Genomic DNA, 25,856 nt, shown 5'->3' on the forward strand with positions numbered 1-25,856 from the left:
GTGCTGGTGGCAGGATTTGAAACAAACAGCAAAGAAAAAAGAGAGAGACTCCTTTCTCTCAGTCCTCAGCTAAAAGGACAGGAGTGCAGCCAGAATGCTCTTTGCTTCTGAGCACATGCACTGCAGCAGGACTCATCCTGGCTGGTTGGCAGGGGACAGCCTACAACAGCAGGTGCTGTTGCTCTTTCAAAAGCTGACGTGCCTTTCCTCAGAAAGGTCCTGCTCTGCAGGTGTTGGAGCAGCAAGCTCTTCCTCTCAGTGGCCATTACTGTTCTGCCATTACTCCCCATTCCCCTGGAGAGGGAATCTTTTAGATTCTTTGTTTCCTTTCTTGTGTGATGAAATCACATCACTCATTTTTGCCCTCCTCTTTCTGTTTTCTCCCTCAGTGCCTGCAAGGACTGGATTTTCTTCATTCAAACGATGTGATCCATCGAGACGTGAAGAGTGACAACATCCTTCTCAAAACCGATGGCTCTGTCAAGCTGGGTCAGTATATTCTTGGTCAGGTGCAGCATTCCAGGGATGTGGTTGTGGGGCTGCTTGGAGTGACTGCCAGCTCCCCAACAATGGTGCTGGTGGCAGTGCAGGACCCCTGCTGCGAGCTGAGGGCACAGTTGCACGTGCACAGAGGTAGAAAGAGCCACAAGCAGTCAAGAGTGGCCTTGCTCTGTGTGTGTCCCTTCCAGAGGGAGGGAGTTACAAGTCTCAAGTTTCCAAAGAACAAAAGCCACTGCTGGAGGCAGTGTAAAAAATGGGGGGATTTTTAAAGTCACCAATGCCAGGAGATTCAACAGCACGTTTTCAAACTTCTACTGGGGAATTCTTTTGCTTGCTTTCCTAATTGCACAGAATTCAGATAAAACCACTCTTTTGTTTTCTCCTCAGCTGATTTTGGCCTCGCTACTCAGCTCACCCCTGAGCAGAGCAGACCATGCTTGGTAGTCGGAACTCCTTGGTGGATGGCGCCTGAAGTGGTGACAGGTCAACCATATGGCCCCAAAGTGGACATATGGTCTTTTGGAATTGTGGGCATTGAAATGATAGAACAAGAACCTCCTTACTTGAGTGAAAGTTCTGGCACGGTAAGGAGCAAATACTCACTGATCCCACTGTCTTTCTCACCTGTCCCATGTCCTGTATGCCATTGGACAAAATCCCATTGCCATCTGCTGGAACTACTTCTACCAAGGTCCCCTGCTACAAATGTCCCTGCAACACATCAGCATCTGCTGTACTTTCAGTTGCATCAATGGGAGAATTCAAGCCTTACCACATGCAAACAAACTCCAAACAAACAAAGTGTTCTCAGGCAACACTTTCCTTTGGGTTAGTGGTTCCAGTTCTTTTGTCTGTGTAGATGGCCTTAATAACAGGAAAAAAGCATCTTAAAAGTGTTGTTATCTTTCCAGAAATGAAGGAAGGAAACCCAAACCCAACAAAGTTTCTAAAACCGTGGTCTTTAGAGAGGAACCTAACCCTGTGTGCAGTTTCTTCTCACTGGGAAACATGGGCATGAGGGTGTAATGCACAGAGTGTCTTCTGCTTCTTGTGCAGTGCTGCTGAAACACTCAGTGTACAAGTTTAGGGCAAATTTGTTAAAGAATCTGCAAAGGAGGGCCCCTCCAGAAAGCGAAACCCACACGGCCCCTCCCCCCAACTGGTTCGGGAAAAAATTCCTCAGAGAGAGGTGGAAAGAACCTGTTTATTTGACTGTCCCCGCACCCCCCAGCACACAAAATAAGCAATACCCGATGACACCGCTCTGAGAAAGATGACAAAATCCGAAAGTCTCTTTCGGGGGGTGGTTGCTCTGTTCTCAGTCCCTCGGGCTCTGGGCCAGCTGCTGCAGCCAAACCTTCGGTGTTCCCGGGTCCCAGTCCGGAGCAGGTTCGAGATGGTCACAGAAACAGGAGAGGAGAAACAGTCCAGGAAGCAATGTGGACTGTTTAGCTAGAACTAGCTAATAAGCAGAGGCAGAAAACAGAGCAGAAGCAAGAGCAGAAAAAGAGAGCAAGCAAAAGCAGCAAGCTGAAGCTGGAAGAAAAAAAACAGCCTTATGTACCGCTTTCCTCTGTGTGCCTGATAAGAGAAACCCAAACAAAACTTCCACTCTTCAGAGCTGGTCTTAAAGGCACAGAACAGATGAATGGGGATATACAAGCATCATAACGTCACCCCAGGACACTCAGAGACCCTGTTTCTCTCCTAGCCCAAGCAACATTCTGCACGTCACCAAGCCAGAGCCTGGTGATGCGGAGAGCCTGCCAAAACCTCCTGTTTGTTTCCTGGCGCTTTCTGGGATGAGCCTACCATTTATGCATTGTCTTGAGTAGCCAAATGACTGGAGGGTGACCATAGGGATGGAACCTCTCCTTCTTCTGACCTAGTCAATTTTTCTTTTGCTGCAAAAATGGGAAGCTGAAATTTTCAGACTGCTGAGAGACAGAGCTGCAGGTGGCTTCTGTGTACCCAACCGGGCATTTTCATCCCAATACATTTGTGCAGGCATCTTAATGTGTCTGTGTTGAAAGGAGATTGTAAATGTTTGTTTCCCTACCTGGGTATTAACTGATGGATTTCCTTTCTTTTCTTCCAATTCCCATTGTTTTCAAGAACAGCACAAAAAGCTTGATGAGTTTTGTTCTAGGGCACATGCGCTTAAAGGACCAACAAGCACTGCAGAGATGCCTTTCATGTACTAACCCTTGAAATTAGTATAGCAAAGTCCCTCTTCCAAAAAGCCTCTCAAGCTGGCATGAATCCTCAGAGATGCAAATGTCCTTTTGCTGATGTAGTTCCGACTAACTACGTCAGGCAATGAAATCAGCTGCCAAGGCAAGATCTGCGGGATGGTGGAAAAGCTGTGGCTGCATTGGGGTTTGGGTTTTTGGTTGGTAAAGGAAAGTCATCTCTGGGTCTGTGCCAGGGCAGAAACTGCCACTGAAGAACAGAGGTTAAACAAAGGGATCTGGGAGAGCCTTAGAGATGTGAAAGCAGGAGGTGGAGCCTGGTGTCTCCTTTTTCTCCAGGCTACACACCTGATAGCCACAGTAGGGACTCCACAGCTGCGGCAGCCCAAGCTCCTCTCGGCTTTGCTGCGTGACTTCCTGAGCTGCTGCCTGCAGACAGACGAGGAGCGGCGCTGGTCTGCCAAGGAGCTCCTGCAGGTAAAATGGGAAGGCGCTGCAGGGGAAACAGGCTCTGAGGGATGGGCTCCTCCTCCACTCAAGTCCAAGGCATCAGATGAGCCCCCTTCCTCCTCACCTCCACTCTTGCTGCTCTTCAAATGAAAATGGTGAGGAATCCTAGACTGGGCTGGGCTGGCAGGGCTCTGTAAATGTCCTCTGGTGCAAGTGTCCTGCAATGAGCAGGGACATCTTAAAACAGATCAGGTTGCTCGGAGCCCTTTGCCACCAAAGCTGGAATGGTTGCAGGGATGGGGCTCCTACAAGCTCTTGGGGCAAGCTGTGCCAGGGTTGCACCATGCTCCGAGTAAACAAGTTCTTCCTTAGACCTCTGATTAGATGCCTTTGGTGTTTAAAAATATTTGTCCATATCCTATTGCAACTGGCCCTGTTAAAAAAGATGTCCCCCACTTTCTTCAAAGCCACTCTGAAGTCTTGGAAAGTGGCAATAAAGTCTCCCTGGGGCCTGTTCTTCACAAAACTGAATAACTCCACCTCCCTCTGCATTTCCTGACAGGAGAGGTGCTCTGTCCTCTGACTATTTCTGTTGCCCTCTTTTGTGATTTGGTGGAGTGTTCAGTTTTATCTAAAGGCAAAAGAATTGAAGTAGAGCAATGCGGGGTACAGGGACATTAAATGGTGGTGGAGGAACCCAAGGAAGCCAGTCCCAGCCTAGGGCTCAGAGATTTGGCTGTGGGCAGGAGGGGCTATGGGGGGCTCACTCTGAGGGGCCCTGGTTTGTGCCCCCCAGCCCACCCTTAGAGGTTTCTGCCACACAAACAGGGACAGCTGGGAGGGACTTGTCCCAGCCCCATCTGCTGCCTGGCACGCTCAAGCAGACGGGAACTGCGCCAGGGTTACTGCCAGGCTGTGTGGCAGAGAGGGAACTGCAGGGCCCAGTGGCACTGGGCTGGCCCTGCTGGGAAGGAAGGTGCCATGCAGCACACAAGGGGCAGGGCATGGAAAGGCAGACACTGCTTTCTGTCCCTGTGGGAATTAGCACAGTGCCCATCTTTCAAAGGCAGGGGCCTGTGTGAGTCATTGGAGTTTCCTGAAAGGAAGGAAACCCAGGGACAGAAAGCACCATTTCTAGAGCATTGGCAGGGAAAAAATCCCAGCATGATGAAGAAATCACAATAAAAGATGAGTGGGATTCTGGGCCAGGTTTGCCTGTGATGGCAATGTCTTGCACACTGGGGATGACTGGGGAGCAGATGGTCGCATTGCTCCTCTTTCTGGGTCTTTCCAGGAACTTGATGTATCCTGATTGAGTCCCTGAAGCAATGAGCTTGGAAAGTAATGGTTCACTGTTCTTTGTTGTATTTTTTTTTCCGGTGGACAGCATCCATTTGTAACTTCAGCCAAGCCACCATTCATCCTGGCACAACTCATCAACTCTGTGAAGAAGACGAATAACCCTAACCCTAAACCTAAACCCTAACCCTAACCTTAAATGCTAACCCAAACCCAAACCCTAACCCTATCCCTATCTCTAACCCTTACCCTAAACCCAACCCTAAGCCTAAACCTAAGCCTAAGCCTAAGCCTAAGCCTAAGCCTAAACCCAAACCTAAGCCTAAGCCTAAGCCTAAGCCTAAACCCAAACCTAAACCTAAACCTATGCATAAGCCTAAGTCGAAGCCTAAGCGTAACCCTAACCCTAACCCTAACCCTAACCCTGGGAGACGAGAACATAGCAATCATGTCAAGATGTTATCTCTGTTACCAATTTAGAGTAGGATTGTAGAGTAGGGTTGCTAAAGAGATTTGTAGCATAGAATTATAGATTAGAGTTGTAATTAATAAAGTTTCTGAAACATCAACTCACTTGGAAGATTCTCCTCCTTCTGACCCCTTCAGAAAATTCAACATTTCCTTCTGAATTACCAATTGTTTTTTATTGGTGCTAAGTCACACATGTGGCTTCTTTTGTATGGTTTCATAAGTGAGGAGGGGACTTCATATCATTCATCCTCTCCAGACCGCACTGCCTTTGGAATATGACCCACTGGCTGGTTATGGCACAGCTGCAGTATTTCTAGTTGAGACAGTAAGGGCAATGGCATTTGAAGGCAAAACCAAAGGAAGAATGAGGCAGCCCAAACATCTTGTGCAGATGCAGGCCTTCAGCTGTGACTGGAGAGCATTGGGATTCCTGCCACTTGGATTTGTACCCCTAAATGCAATAATCTCTTTGGCTAGAGGAGAGCCTTGCTCAAGTGAGAAAGCAGAAAGATCAGAGAGGGTGCTCGGGAAGGTCTCCTGTGGTGCAGAGCTGTCAGCGCCTGTGAGGTGAGAGCGGGCCCGGCCTTGCCCGGCCTGGAGCCCCAGCAGAGCCCCGGCAGAGGCCGGAGCAGCCTGAGCCCCGGCAGAGGAAGGCTGGAAGGAGGCCCTTGGAGCTGCAAGAGGCAGCAGCCGGGCCCTGGGTGCCTCTTCCCGGGAGTGGGCGAATCCTGCGCTCTCAGAGCCCAGGTGGCAGCTGGCTGCTGCCGAGGGGAAGTGCAGCCGTGCTGGGCACAGCCCGGCCTGGAGACATTGGCCATCTGGAGTGTGCCCAGGAGCAGGGAAAGGCCAAGGGCAGCCGCGGGCCGCTGGGCTGGCTGAGGATTCCTCCTCTTCTGCCGGCTGCCCCGCAACTCTTGGCAAAGGCCAGCAGTGTGTGCAGCACTCTGGGCACCGGGGCAGGGAGCCGGGCTGCTCGGCAGGCTGGAGCACAGGGCAGCTCCTTCAGGCCCGGCACTTGTGCCAGCGAAGCGAGGCCAGCATGAGGCAGGGACAGCTTGGCAGGGCACATCTGCAGGAGCCAGCGCCTCACGCAGCTCTGGGAGGAAGCGCCTGCAATCCTGCAGTTCTGCACTGAGCCAGAGCAAAGGTGTGAGATGCAGAGTGTTTGGCAGAAATATTCAGGCCCACCAGGTTAGCCTGCTTTGTGCTCTCTGGTGCACAGCAAGCACTGTACAATGCAACTCTGAGCTGCTGGGAGAGAGGCACATCAGGGATGTGCCTGAGGCTTGTGCTTGAGGGGTGAACTGATTTGGAAGGGGGCAGAAGGGTTTCAGTAGGCAATTTGTGTTTTCTTCATTAACTTCTGAAAGGAAGTCATAATGAGTTGCACACAGGTAGGGTTATTAGAAAAGAAAGGCCTTGTAAAATCAGACTTTGCTATAGTAAATTCCCAGCTAGCCTGTTACGTCTTCTACGTGCAGCCAGCTAACTTCCAATGGGAATAGTCATGAGTTTAGTTAGCACAACAAGCTATTGTGCTAAGAAAACTGTTTGCATCTCTAATAAAAAAGAAATCAGTCCCATGAGCATCCATGAAAGAAAAATGTAATCACCCGAGTAAGAGTGAGTCTTAAAAAGAGAGAGTCTTAACATGTACACACTAATACACCTTCTAAGCAATAAATTGTGTGGCAAGGAAACTACCAGCCAGTTGAAGTTGAACACGAGTCTGTGAAAACAGTATAAAAATGAGTTATGTGAATAAAGAATTGGCTTTCCCTGCATGAAGAAACTGAGTCCCAGCTGCTTTATTGACACAGCAATGTGGCTTCACTCAGCAAAAGCACTTGCAGGGTGTATTGATGAAACACTTGTGTTTGATTCGCAGAATAGGAAGGAGAGGCATTAAGTCTAACAAACAGGGCATAGTTATTGAAGATGGAGGGAGAAGACCCATCCTTGTTGATCAGCATCGACTCCGTTTATTCACTCAATCAATCACTTTTTATAACCGTGTTAATTAAGTTCCTGCATATTGCAAACCCGAGCTCACAATAGGTCAGAGGTAACACACCAACTCCTCCTTATGTTTCCAATACCAAGATTTGGGTTCTCAAAATTATTTTTGCTTTCCCAAAACAGCCAAAGATAGAATATCTACTTGTTATGAGAAAACTGCCTGAGAACTCTGATAGGCAAGGTTCTCAAGGTCTTCATGTTTGTCACTTCTACTTGTAATTAAAAACAACCTGAGAACTTCTGCTGTTTACAGAAACCGGCTGTGAGAATTTTACTCCTCACAGCTGCCTTCTAAGCCATTTCTGAAAAAATCTCCAACACATAGTCTTTTGAATTCCTTTAGCTTTAACAGGAGTGCTGAAGCCTGTATTCCCCCACTGCAGTGCTTACTGTGTGCAAGTGGCTATCTTGGCCTTGAGAATAAGGAGAGTGCTCCTGCTAAGAAGGTAGCTGGAATGCATTCAAAGGGAAGAAAGTGTTTTATGAGGCTCTTGACCACCAAAGGAGAATTTGAGGAATGGGACTATTTCCCAAATGACTGTGTCAGGAACCAGAATCGTGCCCGAAGCCCTGCCGTATTTGATCCATGTTTGAGCAGGTTGACAAGACAGTGAAGAAAAATGTCTTGTTTAACAGGTGGGACCTTGACCCTAGAAAGAGAAACAATGTTTTGGTCAATCGGTGGGCAATCAAGCTCTGAAAGGGGAACAATGCATAATGGAGCCCTTGGTGGCAGAGAGTCATGGAGTCATCCTGAGCCATCATCTCACACGCCAGGCATGTGTGAGCCAATGCTGTAACTGGGAAAATTCCACTCCTGAGCAGGAGATACAAGGCCTGGTTCTGAGCTGGAAGGGTGAGAAGGATGAGATGCACAGTGTTTTGATCCAGGGGAGGTCCTGGAAGTGCACTGCCTACCTGCTACCTGCCCCTGCTGCCGAGCGCCACGCTCCATCTCCTTCTCCTGCTCAGCGGTTTTTTGGGAATCCAGGGGTTGGTATGTATTATTTGCTACTGCAACTAATGGCATAAATTTGCAAGCTCAGTTGTGTCTTAGGTTCTTTTGTGCATGGATCTCCTCCTGAACCTGTGTCAACGACCAGCAGGGACCTACAGGACACTCCTATTCTGATGTCAGCAAATTCTGAGAAGTGATTGAAATATGTCAATAAATTTGAGGTAATGTTTAGCCTATGAGTTTCAGCAAAGTATTGAATATGTCTTAGTTCCCTGGATAAAAACTGGTAGGTGGGATTGCTGGGTGTGCAGGGCTTAGGGAAGTTACTCCCTGTGCACCCAGCACTGAAATAAAGTAATGCCTCCTTTCTAACCCAGAGCTGGCAGCAGGGATCAGGCCCTGCTTGGAAACTTTCATTTTGGCAGCTTCTGTTAGCAGGTAAGAAAGTCAAAATAAAACCTTTTCCAGCTAGTTTATCCTTTTAGTCACCAAAGCTCTGTGCCACGGGTGGCCTGGGTGTGTGCAGAGCAATGCAGCTCCCACAAAGCCCTTGGTTTCCCCACAAGTTGCCAGTTTGACTTCTTCCAAAGTGAAAGAAAGGCAGAGATGTACATCCACAGGAGTCCTGGCCATGTCCAATAAATGTGCAAATATGTGGGGAGATTTGTTAGGAAGGATTTCAGCTGTTATGCCAACAGTGCCTTCTCTCTTGGTTCTGTGCATTATAGGTGAGTAATGTAATAGCTGGCTCTCACAATTAAGAGATAGCTATTATGTGGATAGATACTATGTTCAAATGTAAAGTGCTGTTATTGTAATATGTCCTCCCATAGTCCTCTTTCCTGTCCCCCTTGTAATAGCCTTGGCAGTCAGGGCATTTGAGGAGGGCTGGCTTGTGACCAGCAGGCAGGGTATAACAACACCTGACCTCCAGTCAGGATGCAAGAAAGTAATCTCCACCAATGGACAGCAGAGAAAGAGTTGACTGACAAAACATTGGGAGGGGCTAAGGGTATAAAAGGCAGAGCATCCCTTTTGTAGATGAGCATGTGGCTGCTAGTCACAGAGACTCCCAGTGTTGCAATCTTTCCTTATTCAGTCCTTTCTAAGGGTTTACTAAATCTTTAAAATGTTAAAGGGTGGGTCATTTCTCAGGTGGGCAATGCTTTTGGCCATTTTCTTGGTCTGGTTTCCTTTGCTTTTGTCCCATCTGAGTGCTCAGCTGGGGTAGGTGCTTGAGGCACTCTTGGAGTTACTCTTGGATCCCTTGAGAAACAGGGTTTGGCCCATGAGGGGAATTTTTTCTGCTTTGTGACAGAGAAGAACTTCCCAGGCTCTTTTGTGTTTGCTGTAGGAAAGGCTGGTTATTGCTATGCATAAATTCACAGACCAACACAGAGCTGTCCCTTTGTGATGTCAGGGCATGGTTGCCACCCTGTCGTAGTGACATCAGAAGGTTGCCTTGGTGCATGGAAGGCCTGAGTGTCAGAGCAGCCTTAGGCCTTGCTCAGTGCAGGAGCATCCTCGAGCTTGAGGCATTTTTCGGTGGGTACTTGCACACTTACAAAAGCCTTGTTTCTTCTGGTGTTGCAGCACATCCTACAAACTTGCAGAGCAATGCTATAATGATTCACCATCTTGCTCCTGCGCTTTTTGCTGTATATGGTGTTTCCTTCTCAATCTACTATTTTGAGTCTTTTTGCACATAGGAAGAGATTGGAGTGACATAGAATGCCATTGTTAACAATGTAGATGAACTCTCCTTAGAAGATATGGCTGTAGATGTGAGAAGAAATGGGGTTATAAGCACCAAGAAACTGCCTGTCCCCTATGATTCTCTCTTGCCACAGGTGACAAGAGCAAGAGCCATCTTTCCCCTGGCTCTCTCTACTATTGCAGAAGAAGGCAGAGAGGAGGAAAACGAGAAAGATAACCACCGCCTTTGTCCAGCCATGGTTGCACCATGGCCTGCTCATCATTCCAAGAGAGTAAGTGCCTGTTGTGGGGGGTGCTGACTTTAGTGCAAGGCAGAGGTGCAAGTGTCTGAGCAGCCAGCACTTGCTGTGTCTGGCCAAGGATGCTGAGTGCTCGAGTCCGGCAGGACGTAGCCATTTCCTGCAGGCAGTGACAGCTATAAATTGGCCTTTGACCTGTCCTGTTGGGGCAGTGCAGAGCTGGGGGCTCCAGCTCACCTTGTGGCTGGTTGGCTCAAGGAAGCTCCATCTCTGGGCTTCTGCAGTGTTACGGCCAAGGGCACACGTGGTAGTGCTGGAGGGTCAAAAAGCGTTGTTGGTTTCTTTTCCCTTTTTGGAAAGGTGTCTTTGGCTTGTCGAAGTGTTCTGCAGTTTTCTTGAGTCGTTCTTCACTAGTAGAGTCACTGTTGATCCAACTACCTTTTGGCTTTTGAGAAGCTGCAAACAGCATAAAGGGGCAAGTTTCTGCTGATCCATTTTGCGCTGAAGTCTGCAGCTTTGGCAAGTGCATTGGAGGACAGACTGGGGGTGAAGCTGCAAGTCCTTGACTGCTGTCTTGTGTTGCTTGGAAGAGGAAGGCCATCTTGCAATGCTGCCTGCTGGATCTGAAGTGCAATGGGCACCTTTGTGGCTGGGGAGCTGCGTGGGCCCAAAGGACGCAGGGCTGGCGGCCCTGAGCAGCTGAAGATGAGGCAGCATGGGGCCAGGGGGCCAAGCAGGCCAAGGGCACGGTGGCTGTGCCAGCAGCAGTGGGGCAGCAGGAGCAGGGCAGTGAGCGTGGCCTGTGCTGGGCAGCACCCCGGCCACAGCTGGAGTGCTGTGTGCAGCTGTGGGCCCTGGGAAGCAGAAAGTCATGGAGGGGCTGCAGCGTGTGCACAGAAGGACAGGGGAGCTGAGCAAGGGGTGCAGCACAAGGCCAGGGAGGAGGTGCTGAGGGAGATTTAGCCTGGACAAGGGGAGCCTTGTGAGGGACCTTCAGCATCTCCTCAGTGCATCCAAATATTTGAGCCACTTTTGGAAGCGACTTTACCCCCTATTTTCCTTGAGTTTTTTTTGTTTGGTTGGAGGAAGAGGCTTATTCATTTACTTTTTCTCCCAACTAAGGCTCTTTTCATCATTATTTTCTGCCCTTTTATAGCACGGGGACTGGGTCTGCTAGAATTTTAATTTCCAAGGTGTCACTTCTGGAGAATACAGTAGTTTTGCATGAGAACACATCATTCTGTGCAGGGACCTTGGTGCAGAAGGAGCTGTTGTGGTTCCAGGCCAGGCAGTATGGCCTTAGAGATCACTCTGAGCTTAGTAGTGCTCGTGCCTTTTTGCAGCCCAGGGAATCAATGTGTGTTTTTTTTGGGAATTGAGCAGGAAATCAATGCCCTTGCATTCCAGCTGGTGCTCAGAGATCACAGGAGCTGGAAGGGGCTGGGCTGCATTTCTGACTCCAGCCACTTCAGCACCATCAGTGTGGTCGAGTCCAAGAGAAGAACTTGCCCAAGCACAGATGCACAAAGAGTGCAGCTCCCAGAAATGCTCTGGGTCTGATTGCATTCCATAAGGACCTACACGCTCCAGATTCCCCAAGAGTGTGTTTTTTTGAGGCAACAGGAGAGCAATCTCAGGACTGTAGTTGAGCAGGGCACTGGCTACCAAGTTCTGATGTGTGTAGCAGCAGACAGGACAGTAACGAGAGATTTCAGAAATGAGATCTATCTATCTATCTATCTATCTATCTATCTATCTATCTATCTATGTAACATTTACATAATTGCGTCTTCCTGGTTCTGGTCCAAGGCCATTGGAGGTGCAAAGCTCATCAAAAGCATCCCTTTCAGGAGAGGATTAGAGACATGTTCCCTTGACCAATTCTGAGCAGCTGGAGATGTTTTTCCCTCCAGGTATGGTGGGTTTTTTTCCCTCAGAGTTGTTTTCCTCCTCCGGCCTATTCTGCCCTCAAGTCTCCAGTTAATTCTTTAAATTTCTGCCTGTCCTAGAGAGGTTTTTTTCCATGTTTTGGTGGTGTTTGGTGACACTGGTCACACATGCATTATGTGACACATGGTTTCCTTCACTGGCATCCCCAGGGCTGTGTAAGTGCATTCGTTCATGGGGCCTTAGGAGAGTTTTCTCTTTCCCTCAGCAGCAGCAGCAGCAGCAGCAGCAGCAGCGAGCGGTGGCAGGGTCAGGAAGAGCAGGAGGTGGCTGCCCTGGCCCTTTGCTCCCGGGCCCCAGGCCAGGAGGGCTCTGGCTGCAGCAGGGCGCTCTTCGGGCAGCCCCTGGCAGCCTCTGCACGGAGCACGGCACGCTGCCCCGTCCTGCTTGTGCCACTTTTCTTCAGCAATACCCTAGCTCCTCTTCACAAGGAAAAAACTCCAGCAATCTAAGAAGAGATCGTTCAAGTACAGTTCTACCTGCCTTTGCATTGCAGTTCAGGGCATGTGTTTTTTTGTCTATAATTTCATGATTTTTATGAAAACATGCATTCATATCTGCACATTTTTGTGGTTTTAATTATTCATATACCTAAACACGCCGTTTTAAACTCTTGATTTATTGCAGTTGGTAATTTTCAGGTAGTATATTCTAAAATGTCACAAAACAACACCTTTTGGGTAGTTTTTCTCACTCTTAAAAAAAAACCCCATAAGCCATTTTTGGTTCATATAGGCCTATTTTAAATCAGGGCTACAATACTTTTATAGGATTTAGAGAGGTCCAATGAAATGCACACCAGTGCTTCCTCTTGTGAAATGTCATGGCCCCACCATAAAGCCTCTATTTACTTATGTGTTTCTCTCATTAGCTCAACTGTAAACACATGTTTAGTTGCAAACTTACACAAGATGAGCAAAATCAAAATGATGTGATGGGCCTTTGGGAGCTCCTTGCTGATCTTTCTGCTTCTTCAGCTGAGCAAGGCCCTGATCCAGGCAAAGAGACTGCACTTAGTGCTTTACACAACCATTTGGCTGGAACTCTGCTGATTTCTAGGAACAGCTGGAAGCCTCTATCTCCTCCAGATGTTTTGACTGAGCCAAGCTTTGCTGGGTTTTGGCTGCAAGTACTATTGGCCTTGCTTTCTTATATCTACAAGTACCAAGGCTGGGCAAAAACTGCCACGCGGGCCATCTTCCAAAGGCACTTTGGTCTGGAGTTTGTGAATGAACAAGAGCCTCATCCACTTCCAAACCACATGAAAAAAAATCATGAAAGTGAACTTCCTGTCCTTAACAAACAACTGACAATTCACAAGTGGATCTAGAGCTTCTTTACACAATGAAAAGGAAGGCAATCTTCCAATTGAGTTGTGCTTTTGGGAGTTTTTCTTCTGACTCCCACTCCCAGCTGGCACTGGAAAAAGTCATGTCTCTGGAAGCATCAGTGTCTTCTGTCTGCCATCAGTTGTTTTGCTGCAACAATCAGAACAGGCAATCAGTCTGGAGAGAGGCTCAGCTGATGCTAGCACCAGCAGCTGCCCCAAGGAGAAAAAAGAAATGAACTTTTACCTCCCAAACCCATCTCCCCAGAGGCTCAAGCAGGATTCCTCTGGTTCCCAGAAATACAAAGAAATAGGGCTGAGAAGACCCTTTTTGCAGCTATGTGTTCATGCCCAAGACTTTGCTGATGCTATTTGGGTTTTGCCTTTTTTTCTTTTCTATCTTTCTTTTCTGTATTCCTTGCACATCAATTTAGAGCTCTGTAGGCTACTTGATTTGTGACTACTTTTCCCAGTCCTCTTCCATGGCCTTTGCCTAAGCAGAAAGACAAATTTCCAGAGCTCCAAGCACCAGGGGGTAAAAGGCCCCAGTGTTATCTTGGTTCTTCCTGGGACAGACCTCTCCAGGGAGCTGGTGGACTCACCATCCCTGCAAGCCTTTAAAACATGACTGGATGTGGCACTCGGTGCCGTGCTTTAGTTGAGGTATTAGGCCATAGAGGTTGGACTCGATCATTTTTAAAGTTTCTGTCTTCTAAGCCAGTGCTTCCGTGATTCTGTGACTGAGGCAGCTTTTCCTGCAGCCCTGCAAAGGGCTGCGGGGGCCCTTGGCCAAGGACGGGGATCATGGCTCATGGAAAAGAAGCAAAGGGCTCAAAGTGAAGGCCGAGAGGGCAGAGCTGCCCCAGCGCGGCCCAGAGCGAGCCTCATGTCCTCCTCCTCACCCTGTGCCCTCTGCGCTGCCCTTGGCGGCGCCGGCGGCTCCTCTCGCTGCGGGGCTCCAGGGCGTGCTCGGGGCCGGGCCCCTCTTCTCCGGGAAGCGCCGGAGCCTCGGAGGCGAGCGGCTCCGCTGTGGCCGGCAGGGGAGAGCTGCAGCTGCGGCTGCGGCCCTGGGCACGGCGAGCTGCCGCTATGGCCGGCTCCTGCCGCGGCTCCTGCCTCTGCTCCCGGCTCTGCACCTGCCCTGTGCGCACAGACACGGCCGAGGGCTGCCCGGCAGCTCCATGCCGCTCCGCAGCGGGCCCGGCCGAGCTGCTGCTCTCTGCGGCCTCTGCCCGCCGCTGCAGGCGCCGCCGCGCTCCCGCCGGCCTCTGCCGCAGCCGGGCCCACACGGGAGGCAGCACACTGCGGCCGGCTCGGAAAAGCCCTGCCCGCAAACCGCCCGCCACGGCCCCGGCCCCAGGGCACAGGCTGCCGGCGGCCTCGCAGCTGCGAGCCGGTCCGGGCCGCCTGCCGGCCTCGGCCACAGCTCCCGCCTGTGTCTCCATGGCCGCGGCTGCTCGGCACAGCGGGCTGAGCACAGCCAGCGCCAGCAGCAGCTCCTCACGGGCCCAGGCTCCGGGCGCTCCGAGCCCGCCCAACCCCGAATTCCAGCCCTGAGGGGCTTGGCGTCCCAATGCTTCCCCTGGGGACAGCGGAGTCGGCCGCTAAGCTCAGCCCATGCTGACACCACCAAGGGACCAATGGAAAATTCACCAAATCCTCATCAGAGACAAGAGAGAACTCCAATGGTGCCTGACAGCCTGAGGCAACTGCCAATTCCAGATCATTCCATCCATGTAGGAAAAGAGGCTTTTGCATTAAAGCAGAAAAGACTTAGCGAAAAGGAGGGCAGGAACAAACATCAAAGTTATTTGGACTCATGCTTCTTGTGTCTGTTAGAAAGGCCAAGAAAATGCACTCCTTGCTCTTCTGACACAGCTCTCTCTGTTCACGATGCGAGACAGCGAGTGCTGATGATGTGCAGGAGCTGATGCAAGGGACAGGGACAAGGATGCAGCAGGCACAGTGCCAAGCTGACAGAGGGATGATCTCTGGCAGTGGCACTGAAGCAGAAGAGTTTGCAGGCAGGCCAGAAAATGGCTCTTTGTTTCACCTCTTCTTTCAGTGCTGCTAAGAATGCACCAGAGCTTGGAGCCCTTTCCAGGCAGGGCTGCATCAGACACAAACCAGCAGGGGACTGAGGAGCCCCTGGGGTGGCAGTGAGCAACCTCGGGCTCTGCTCGCTGCTGGTGGCATTTTCTATTGAACCATCTCAAAGCACTTCTGTTGTGCTCTGTATTTCTAAGGGTTACCCCCCTTGGTTTTTTTTGGTTGTCTCCTACACCTTTTTTTCTCCAAATTTTCCTACCCTGTCAGCAGCAGCCCCTGTCCAGAACTGGCTCTAAAATATCAGCAAAGTAGCTGGGAACAACAATGGGTAGAATCCTGTGGCTCAGGAATTCGTATGCCAGAGCCCTGCCTGTGCCTTATGCTTTGTCAGGACCTCCTTCTCTGTGCAAAAACTAGGGAATAGTGGAGTTTTTTTGCCAAAGAGCTCCTGAGATGCAAATGTTGTGCTATGTTTCTCAGGAGTGTATCTGTTAAGTTCATTGCTGGCAAAGAGAAAGTAAGGCCAGGGTAGCAGAGCAGCTGGGAGCTGGTCACTCCCTGCAAAGGGCTGGTGTAGGATGTGAGAACACCACGTTCCAGGAGGGGCGAGCAGGGTCAATGTGCTCAAGGTGCTGCAAAGGAGGTTTGGGTTCACTTCGAGAGTAGTCAGGAGTGCTGAGGACTGGAAGATCCAGCTGCAGTCCCCATCCATGTCCCTTTCAGTGCTGGCTTTAGGGTGTCTGCAGCCTGGATCCAGAGTGCCCTGGGGGCTCCTGAGGCTGCCTTTGCACCCAGGGTGAGGATGTCCAGGAGCCCCTGAGGCCGCAGTGGGGACCAGGGCTGGGGCTTGTGGCCTGGCAGGGGTGGCTCTGGGGGCTGGGACATGCCAGGGCACGGGTCACTGTCACTGCCCTCCGCAGCCCTGGCTAGCTCTGTGATGCTCCAGGGACAATTACAAGAGTGGGGAACTGGCTAGGTTGGGGTTTTGCCTGAGCCAGGACCTCTAGCCCAAATGCTGAGCAGTAGAGAACCCTGGAGGGCTGAGTGAAGGAAGCAGAGGAGGCTCTTCTGCAGTGTAAAGTGCAGCAAATTCATCAGGAGAAAAAAGGGGAAGGTTCTGCGGGTGAGAATTCCCAAAGGGAACAGATGTTCAAAGAACCGCCAGTACCCCTGTGCACAGGTTTTTAAAATCTTTCAAAACAGGGGGTGGACACCATACGGTAACCAATAAGCGACTCTTGGGGTGTGGTTTTGAGGGCTACAACAAATCAGAACAAGGGGAAGAGAGAGTGTTGGGATAGGGATTGGATCTTAGGGTGAGGGACAGGGAACTTTCTGGAACAAAGAGTAGGGTTTGGGCTGATGGATGGGCCAAAGGGGCTGGGTTGTCTTGACAGACAGGGAAAAATCTGGTGAGGAGGGAGGGGATTCCTTGAGGGACACTTGGGTAGGAGGGCGTAACATAGGGGAGAGACTAACTGTAATAACTCAGAGAACACTTGAACATACCAGAAGCTAACAGAACATTTGGCTCAATAAACTAACACACTGCAACACAGAAATTCAGGCTTTCAGCAGCTGAGAGGTGGCAGTGTTAGAGCCTGCAGCAGCTGGTGAAAGCCATCTCTCCCCTTCAGGTTCTTGCTGTGTGGGAAGGTGCTGCGGGTTGTGGTGGCTGCACTCCCCCTTTGCTGGGAGGATGATCTGTACCAGGGGAGAGCAGAAAGCTGCCATGGTGAGCAGAACATGCTCAGAGCATTACAGTTCAGAGAATGGAAGTGCCCCTGAAGGGCAAAGAGCTTGAAAGCATAGAATTCTGTGCAGAACCGTTCCACAAATTTTCTCTTCTAGAACGTGCCCATTTTTGTATTCTGTGGATGAATACATGGGTTTTTTTCTTAAGGGTTTTTGGAAGAACTCTCAAGTTTATTTCTGTTTGCATTTTCCATCCAGCATGTATACAGATTTTTTTTAATTGTTCTTTTGTAAATACTTAGGGAAAAAATACTGAAGCATTTTTTAATCCTTTGGAATATTCTGAATTATATTCTTACAAAGAAAACCTTGTTGAACAAGTGTGCAAACACAGAGAGGAGAAAAATAGCATAAAAGTCTTTTAAAATAGGGTGTATATTGAAGACTGCAGAACTGAATAATTCCTCCAAGGGGAAATTCTTCAAGAACGGCCAAGATATTTTCTTAAATCAAGGGAAAAATGACCTGAAGCCATACAAAGAGCAGCCAAAGCAAATGAAAACCCTTTGGAAAAAGAGGGAATTTTGCCAGTGACATCAATCTGTTGGGATAACTGAGGGATGCCCATCATCCTTGCACTGCATTCCTTGATATTTACAGTGTGTTTTCTCCCAGTTTCTATGAAGGGAATAAGAAAGTGCAGTTTTTTACTGTGGGAATGCACAAAATTAGAGGGTTTTGGGGAGGCTACAAAATGCAAGCTGAAGAGACAGCAGAACTGTGATTAGAGCTAAGCAGCCGCCGTGAGATAGGCAGAGTTCCCGGAACAGCTATGTCAGTGACAATCCTACCTGTTCTTCTGAATCAGACACAAGAGTACTGAGAGGGAAAAATAAATCACAATCTAAATCAGAAGTGAACCCTCCATTGCAATTACCTAATTGGTCTAATATTAATCAAAATTTAGAAAAATATTTGGATTCAAAGAAACAACTCTTTGCATTACCTGTAAGATATGGTCATAATGAGGTAAATCCACGATTTGAAAGTCATTCTCACCATGATACAAAAGAACTCCGTCAATCTTTGAAACAAAAGTGGGTTCTCTTCTCCTTATTTTAATAATGTGTTGAAAAGTAATTTTTATTTCAATGACCTAGTCCCTGCTGATTGTCGAAATGTGACTTCCCTAATTTTAACCAATTCACAATATCTTTTATGGGAATTACAATGGAAAAAACTTCTTAACAAATTGGTTGAAAGATATGAAAATAGTCCTTATGAGAATATAGATGTTACCCAACATAGCAGGTGATCCACTTTACCATAGACCAGAAAATCAAGTGGTGGAATTGCCTCAGCTTGTATTAACAGATATTAAAGATGCTACTAGAAAAGCTTTGTTTTCAGTTGAGCCAGCTGGTACCCATGTAAATGCTTATACTACTATCAGACAAGGTGGAACAGAGACAAGGTGGAACAGAATCCTATGGTTCTTTTCTATACAGATTACCCAAGCAGTCGAAAAGCAATGTCCAGATAAGCAAGCTCGCTCCTATATTGTTCAAAACCTTGCTTTTGTAAATGCTAATGAGGAATGTAGAAAAATTATTTTAACTTTGCCTGATCAGCCTCCAACTATTACACAGATGCTAACAGCTTGCAGTAGGCTCACTTCTGCACAACATCTTGCTAACATACAGGTCAATGCATTAGGAAAAACATTGGAAGATAATCTGACACAACAAATGGATAAATTTGAAAAGCTCCTAGAAAAACATGAAAAAATTTGGGAAAAATCTGTTGGTACTGCACCGTTGGACTCTGATAAAAAGACCTGTGGTAAACCAGGTCACATTAAAAAGGATTGTCCTATGAAAACAATCCAACCTAAACAAATTTCTATTTGCCCTCCATGTCGAAAAGGGAAGTATCTTTCTAAGTGCTGTGACTCTCAGTTTGACATTGATGGCAGACCTTTGTCGTTAAACTTAAAAAAGAGCACAGATTACCACCGTGCCCAGACACAAGTAGTGGTACCCCCTGGCAGCCAGTTACCCAGTCAAGTGGTGTTAGTACGTCAGTCATTTATCCCTAATTTAACCAATCCTCAAATTATTCCAGCTCAATACCCTCAAGTGCAAGGTTCAAATTAGCCTCCTCAAAACCGATTCATCTGTGAAATAATTTGTGTTGTGTGAGCATTCCTACAGGAATTGTCAATCTTTTTCAACAAAGACAAAATGTTTTGATTCTAGGAAAAGCCAACAACAAAATTTTTAAACTCTCAATCCTTCCTTCTGTGTTGCCTTCTGATACAAGGCAGGCGACCTGGTTCGGAGAGACAGCACGGCGACCCAAACTCTCCAGGGTCACTCGGGCCAAAGAGCACGCAGACACCAATGTGGTGGACGGTCAAAAGGCCTTTATTATCTCTTCTCGTGGGGTTTTATAATCTAGGGTTTTCTATGTCAGGGGGGGTCTGTCTTTTACCATGTATGGTTAGTAAGCTGTGGCAATTTACTGGGTAGGAATGAAAATTACTGGCATCTGGTTTAGGGGGCTGCTTTCCTATGTTAATTTTCTTATCTAAGGGAACAGGGGCCCTGTCTTCCCGTAACATTGCGAGATCTTCTGAACGCCTGACCCTATCAACCACACTTCTGTTGTTTCAGTAAATTGTAAGGAAGAGCTAATGATTTTAGCTCTTGCACTTGATGTTCCTATGGTAATTCCACCAAAAACACCTATTGCTATTGCATTTCTGTTACCCATGAATATACCCAAGCAAAACAACTTTCCAAAGAATTCAGTTGTGTCTGTGCCATCTAGTACCTCTAGTCCAGAGGTCTTTTGGGTGCAATGTTGGGACAGTAACCAAGCAAAATTGACTTGCTGCCTGACTCACTGTGGTAAAACAATTTATGTTACAGACATGCCAGATACTGGTGCAGATGTCACTGTAATTTCTCACATGTTCTGGCCCAATGATTGGGATTTGGTGGTTCCTTCATGTTCCCTTACAGGGATTGGAGGTGCTGCCACGTGTTTGCAAAATGCATCCATTATTAACATTACAGGTCCTGAAGGAAAGACAGCAACGGTGCGTCCTTTTGTTGTTCAGAAGCCTCATTTTTTGGGAGAGAGACATCCTGTCGCAATGGGGAGCCAAACTGGAAGTGGGAAGTGGGCCTTTGATGGAAACCACGTCAAAACCTGCCACTTGAAAGCTGACCTGGGAAACTGATCATCCTATATGGATTGATCAATGGCCTTTAACAGAGAAAAATTTAAATATCCTTAAAAAATTGGTAAAGGAGCAATTACAACAAGGTCACATCTCCCCCACAAATAGTCCCTGGATTTCACCAGCATTCATCATCTATATGAAGACATCGGACTCCTGGAGGTTGTTTCATGACCTGAGGAAGATCAATTAAGTGATTGAAGACATGAGACCTCATCAACCTGGACTCCCTTCTTTATCAATGATCCCAAAACACTGGCCTCTCATTGTCATTGATTTAAAGGACTGTTTTTTCCACATTCCACTTTATCACAATGATTCTCCAAGATTTGCTTTTCCAGTTCCCATTATCAATCGAAGAGAACCCATGCAGAGATATCACTGGAAATCATTGCCCCAAAAAATGAAGAACTTGCCTTTAATTTGCCAGTATTTTGTTACCCAAGCTTTGTCTCCAGTTCAACAGAAGTTTCCCAGATCCATGATTCTGCACTACATGGATGATTTTCTCATTGCAGCTCCAACGCGCAGGCAGAGATGGAGCGAACCCGTGCTAGTGTTGTTACTGAAATTCAAAATGCTGGACTTGCAATTTCTGCTACAAAAATCCAGGAAGTTCCACCCTGGAAGGATCTTGGATAGAAGATGACTGAGAAAACAATAACACCACAGAAGATACAGCTCCAGACCAGTGTCAGCAATCTGCAAGGCTTACAGCAGCTTTTGGGAGAAATCAATTAGGTCAGACCTGTTTTGGGAATCACCAATGATGAACTGGGTCCACTTTTCGATTTACTGAGAGGAAGCTACAACATCCAAGAACCTTAATACCCGAAGCTCGTTCAGCCCTTGACAAGGTCATGGGAGCTCTCCAAAGACAGCAAGCTCATTGCTGTATTCCAGAAAACTCTTTCCTTTTTGCAATTTTAGGAGAAAAACCTACACTTTGTGGTCTCATTTTTCTGTGGGACCCTTCTGAGAGAGATCCTTTGTTGATAATAGAGTGGATTTTTCTTCCCTAGAAGTTTCCAAAAACTATTTTCACAGTTTTAGAGATGATAGCACAAATTGTAATTAAGGCCAGGAGCAGATTGTTAAGTTTAGCAGGTCAAGAATTTGCAGTTATCTATTTACCATTGAAAAAAGATTATCTTAATTGGGCAATGCAAAATTCTGATGATTTGCAGTATGCATTGTTGGACTTCCCAGGTGTTTGTTCTGTTCATTACTGTTGTGGTCCGTTCCGGTTAACGTTTAACGCGATGATTTTCTTGGTGCAAAAATATCCAGCAAGGCACCGGGGATCTGCAGTAACAAATCAACAAAATGTAGTTTTATTGAAATAACCACAACTGAAAAGTATTGGTGAGGGGAACTGGGGAAGAAAGGGAGAAGATAAGGAAAGAGGAAGGACAGGAGGGTGGAGGAGTTATAGCTACTGAGACGTGGTGCCGCTTTTGTCCTTCGGGGTCCAGCCATCGAAGCTCACTGGGTCACGTCTGGGGAGATCTCAAAAAGCGCGGCTAACCAGGGCTCCAATTATTCGATTTTTTTGCTGGGGGGAAGGGGAGCCAAAACAAAGGTCTCCAAGAAGGGGGAAAGAACAGAAAAAGGGGGTTACACAGAGTCCTAGCCAAGCAACACACAAAATCATTGTTTTCATGGCCCAGTGCTCGCAGGTGCATTTATTCTGGGCAGCTTTTCCCCGGATTGTGCACACCTCCCCCAAGCTGGGGGGGCGGTGTTCAGTCCCAGTCTCTGGAAGAAGGTGCGAGGGCGGTTTTATTGCATGGGGATTTCTTGTCTTTGTTCTTTGATGAAGAGACTCGCATTTCTGCTTGTCTGTCACGGTGATTGAAGGTAGATGAGAGGAGTCCTCTCTTGGAGCGGGGAGGACCGCCCCAGAGCTCAGACCAGCCAGGCCAGGAGGCAGGGAGCAAGTCCAGATCCATCGTTCAGAAAGGGCAGAATGCCCCCTTCAAGTTCAGCATGGCATGTTCTGCAAACAACACCTGTGGAAACTGAGCTGAGAAAGTGAGCTAGAAGCTCCTGACCTCCCCTCCCCACTGGCTCAACAGTTTTTAACTTTTCAGTGGTCTTTTCTTCATGACAATTGTGAGGCAAAAATGAAGGACATTTCGGACAGACTCTCACACGACCCCATGACTCATGATTTTCTTGAGGGAATCTTCATCAGCAGAACTCTGGAGTGTCGTTGATGAATCTTCAGAACTCGTTGCATGTTGGTAGCATAACCTGGAAAAAATAGGGATGACAGAAAAGAGGAGGATAAACAGAAGAGAGAGGGAAAAGAAAAGAAAAAGATAGGGGAAAGGGAAGCAATAAACTAATGTAATTAATATTGATTATCATAATAATTTTCGCACGTGGTTATTCTTTTATAACAATTTCAAAAATGGGTAAATATAATAACTTCCAAAAAATGGTTAATTAATTAAAGCAATATCATTTGTATAACAATTTCAAAAAATGGTTGAAACAAATCACAAATAAAACAAAAACAACAAACAAATCATAATGTAAGCATTGTCTTCTAAAAATTATTTTCTAAAATATTCTACTAAAGATCAAAATAACCTTCTGTAAATCATACTTGAGAACCAAAAATTGCTCTAAAGCACACATGCTCAAATCATAATTGTTTTGTGTCAAATGTTTTGGGGACGTCTATAGTATAGAGGACATCGGCTAAGCGGTGTGCATTGATTACAGACATCAATCTCCTTAGCCTTTTCATCAGGTTCCCATTCAGAATGAATAGGGCTGCTGACAAGATAAAGCCAAGTGTAATTAGAATCAAAAGAGCAACAATTGGATGGCACACACTGTTCAGGACACCTGTGGCAGTAGGTGACCACCCAAAGAAAGTATCCCACCACCTTTGCTCAGCATCCTGCTTTACCCTCTCCATAACCTGGTGTATTTGTTCTTGAGAATTTCAACCAGATCCTGATAGAGCAGCAGTTGTCTCACGAGGGTGAGATTCATTCCGATAGGAGTGGGCATCAGCTTGTGAATCAGTGTGTAATTGGATTGCAATATGTAGTGAGAGGTAACTGGAGCTTCATAAGAGAAATCACATCCTGCAATCTTAGTAAAGTTACAAGCACAAAAGTTTGATTGATTCTTTGTATGTACCCCAATATCTTCTACAAAAACAAAATCACAAATGGTTCTAAAGCATGCACAGCCATTGCCTACGTATAGAAGAACTGTTTCAGTAGCCTCATTAGGACGAATCTCAAAATGACAGATGTTTTGCTCCGTGTCTAAACAGATATCCTGAGCTACGATTGCATTGCTTTCACAGATGAACCCTTGTTGTTTGTGGGGGCCTGAATATATGTATTGTTATGGAGAGAGTCCCTGTTAAGATCTCTGTATTATAAGATCTATGTATTAAATAAGTGGGTCCTTATGGAGAGAGTCCCTGTAAGATCTGTGTGGGTCCTAGTTACTCCAAACAAGCTACAGCTGCGAAGTCCTTAGTCGGGCAGCAGCTGTAGCTCGTGAAGGTAACTGGAATAAACAGAGGTGGATCGAGAGGCCCAGGAGGAGCCCCTGAGAGGACACACGAAGAACTGTGCTGCAGAGAAGAACAGCTTGGTACAGTATGGGACTTGAGAGATATGGAATACAACGAGAATACAACAGTTGTTCTCGGACAATACAAGATTCCAGATTAACAGTTTGCCATTTGTCATTGACCTGACGGGCCCATCCCCTATGTTCAGTGGGATAGAGAACAGCTCCATCATGGTTTAATCCTAATGCAATAACAGGGAAGACTAAATGTACAGAAGCATTGCGTATGGTTAAAACAAAAGCAGTGGCTGTGTTTGAAATGGGATCATAGGTAAAGTTCACCAGGTTCCACCAGGATTGGAATTCTCTTTCAAATTCAGTGGCACTGTCCCAAATTATTTTCCAAACTTCTGTGGGGAAGGTGCCTTCCTCGCCCTCTCTTATAATTGAAGCAGAGACCGACTGCATCCACAGTTGTGCCTGGATACAGCTGAGGGCTAGGGAAACATTGTTCTGTGTAGCACTAAGTGCATCAATCACCAATTTGTGGTCATTCACGTTTGCTCTTTCCCAATTTGGCAAAATGTTTGACAGCAGCCACTGGTGTGTCCCCAAGGCTAACAGAGATGACCTCAGAGGTTGCTGTAATTTGGTCAGATCTCTAGTTGTAGCAGCCAATTTGTTCATTAGTACTTCAGAATCAATGCTATTCAGAATTCCCAATCCTGTACGCATAACACCGGTCACGTCTCTTGGTGTTCTAATTTTAAAAGAGCTTCGTTTCCGAAGCCAAGTGGTCCAGCCTTCAAAAGAAGTTTGCAGGAACGGAGAACAGGCTGACTGGATTTCTGAAACGTTGCTCTGCATTAGCAATTTGACCTGTTTGAGAGACATGCCGGATTGAATAATATTTGTTGTTGGCCAGTTTTCCTAATTATAAAAAGTCCAATCTTGAAAATTCTTGGGATGAGTATGACCGGTGGTACAGGTGAAGTGGTGACAGTGTTAAAGTAGGTTTCAGCATTTATTACAAATTTAAAAGAAAGGTCTTGTGTATCCTTGGACTAGAGGCAAACTACCTCCGCAGTGTGAGTTAATGTAAAAATGTGCCAGCAGTCTCGTACGCTTAGGTGCGTACAGACTTGCTCCTGTTTGTTTTCCTGCTTTGCTATAGTCAGACCCATTAACCATTCAACACCCGATGCTAATTTGTTCTCGCACTACTCCTTGAAGCTGCCAGGTTTTCTGTTTCTCCCATTCTTGTCAAGTATACGACTTGTCTTCATGTGTAACTACTGTTAGTAAGTTTAGACCCATGACATCTCCCATAGATCCGATAAATTGCAGGAAGGCTTGAGACCAGGGCCATGTAAAGGGGCCTCCTGTTGCCTCTGCCAATTGGGGTGTGATTGCCGTGTTTACCGTGCTCAGTGCAGGCCTTACAGTGTCTGCCCTTTGAGATGTATTAGAAAAGGGCTTCACACCTTGCGTCTGAGAGAGCGTAATTACAGCACTTGGTGTGAGTTTTGGTACAGTGTTTATCTTGAATGTGTAAACAAGCCTCTTAGTCCTAATGGACTAGCTGTGTCATTCTGCCAACGACATGTCACGTAAGTGCGTTTGAGCAAAGTTAAACTGTACCAGCAATCAAGTGATGCATCATTACAATCTCTTGTAATTGCAAGATTGTTAGTTTTGAGACCTAAAGCATAACTACCAATATGTTCCTGGCGGCAACACAGAGCGAGGGGACTTTTTATTTTGAAACTTCCCCATTTCTTCATGGGACATAATTTTGCTGAAGGGATGTCCAGATGATTCCTTCCACCTGTTTCCATAAAATTTCCTGCAATTCTGGTGGAGGTGGCATTTTCATGGAGAGTTCCTTCCACCTTTCTGCATGTTACCAAAATTCACTCACCAACTGTTCCCATCTGTCACGGTTCTCATCAACTCATTCTGGTCACATCTCCACTCATTCGGGTGGTACACCTTGGAGTCATGCAGCACTAGGGTTGCCAGGCTCGGGTAACGGCCCTTGGGATAGGTTCCAAGAACATTGGTGTGCTGAACGATGGCTTCAGGCCACAGCTGCTCACCAGGAGGTTGTCCATGAAATTGTGGTAATATGCAGAAAAGTATTAGCAAGGCTATCATATTTCAGATGATTCTCATGTCCCTCGGGGTTCTCCTGTAAAAG

General features: G+C 47.2%; 2 protein-coding genes across 2 annotated transcripts in view; one reads left to right on the top strand and one right to left on the bottom strand.

Annotated features, from left to right (window-relative positions):
* Positions 1–25,856, top strand: part of LOC113460769 (uncharacterized) — a 1,042,778-nt gene that overhangs the window by 696,597 nt on the left and 320,325 nt on the right. The gene's annotated exons all lie outside the window — the stretch shown is intronic.
* Positions 23,617–25,856, bottom strand: part of LOC141727866 (uncharacterized) — an 80,488-nt gene continuing 78,248 nt past the window's right edge. Inside the window, exons 6-7 of the mRNA XM_074534149.1 lie at positions 25,578–25,747; positions 23,617–23,650 (exon numbers count right to left, since the gene is read on the bottom strand). Coding sequence (XP_074390250.1) covers positions 23,617–23,650; positions 25,578–25,747 — 204 coding nt within the window. The remainder of the gene's footprint in view (positions 23,651–25,577; positions 25,748–25,856) is intronic.

Source organism: Zonotrichia albicollis, unplaced genomic scaffold (genome assembly GCF_047830755.1).
Source record: "Zonotrichia albicollis isolate bZonAlb1 unplaced genomic scaffold, bZonAlb1.hap1 Scaffold_257, whole genome shotgun sequence".
Lineage (NCBI taxonomy): Eukaryota > Metazoa > Chordata > Aves > Passeriformes > Passerellidae > Zonotrichia > Zonotrichia albicollis.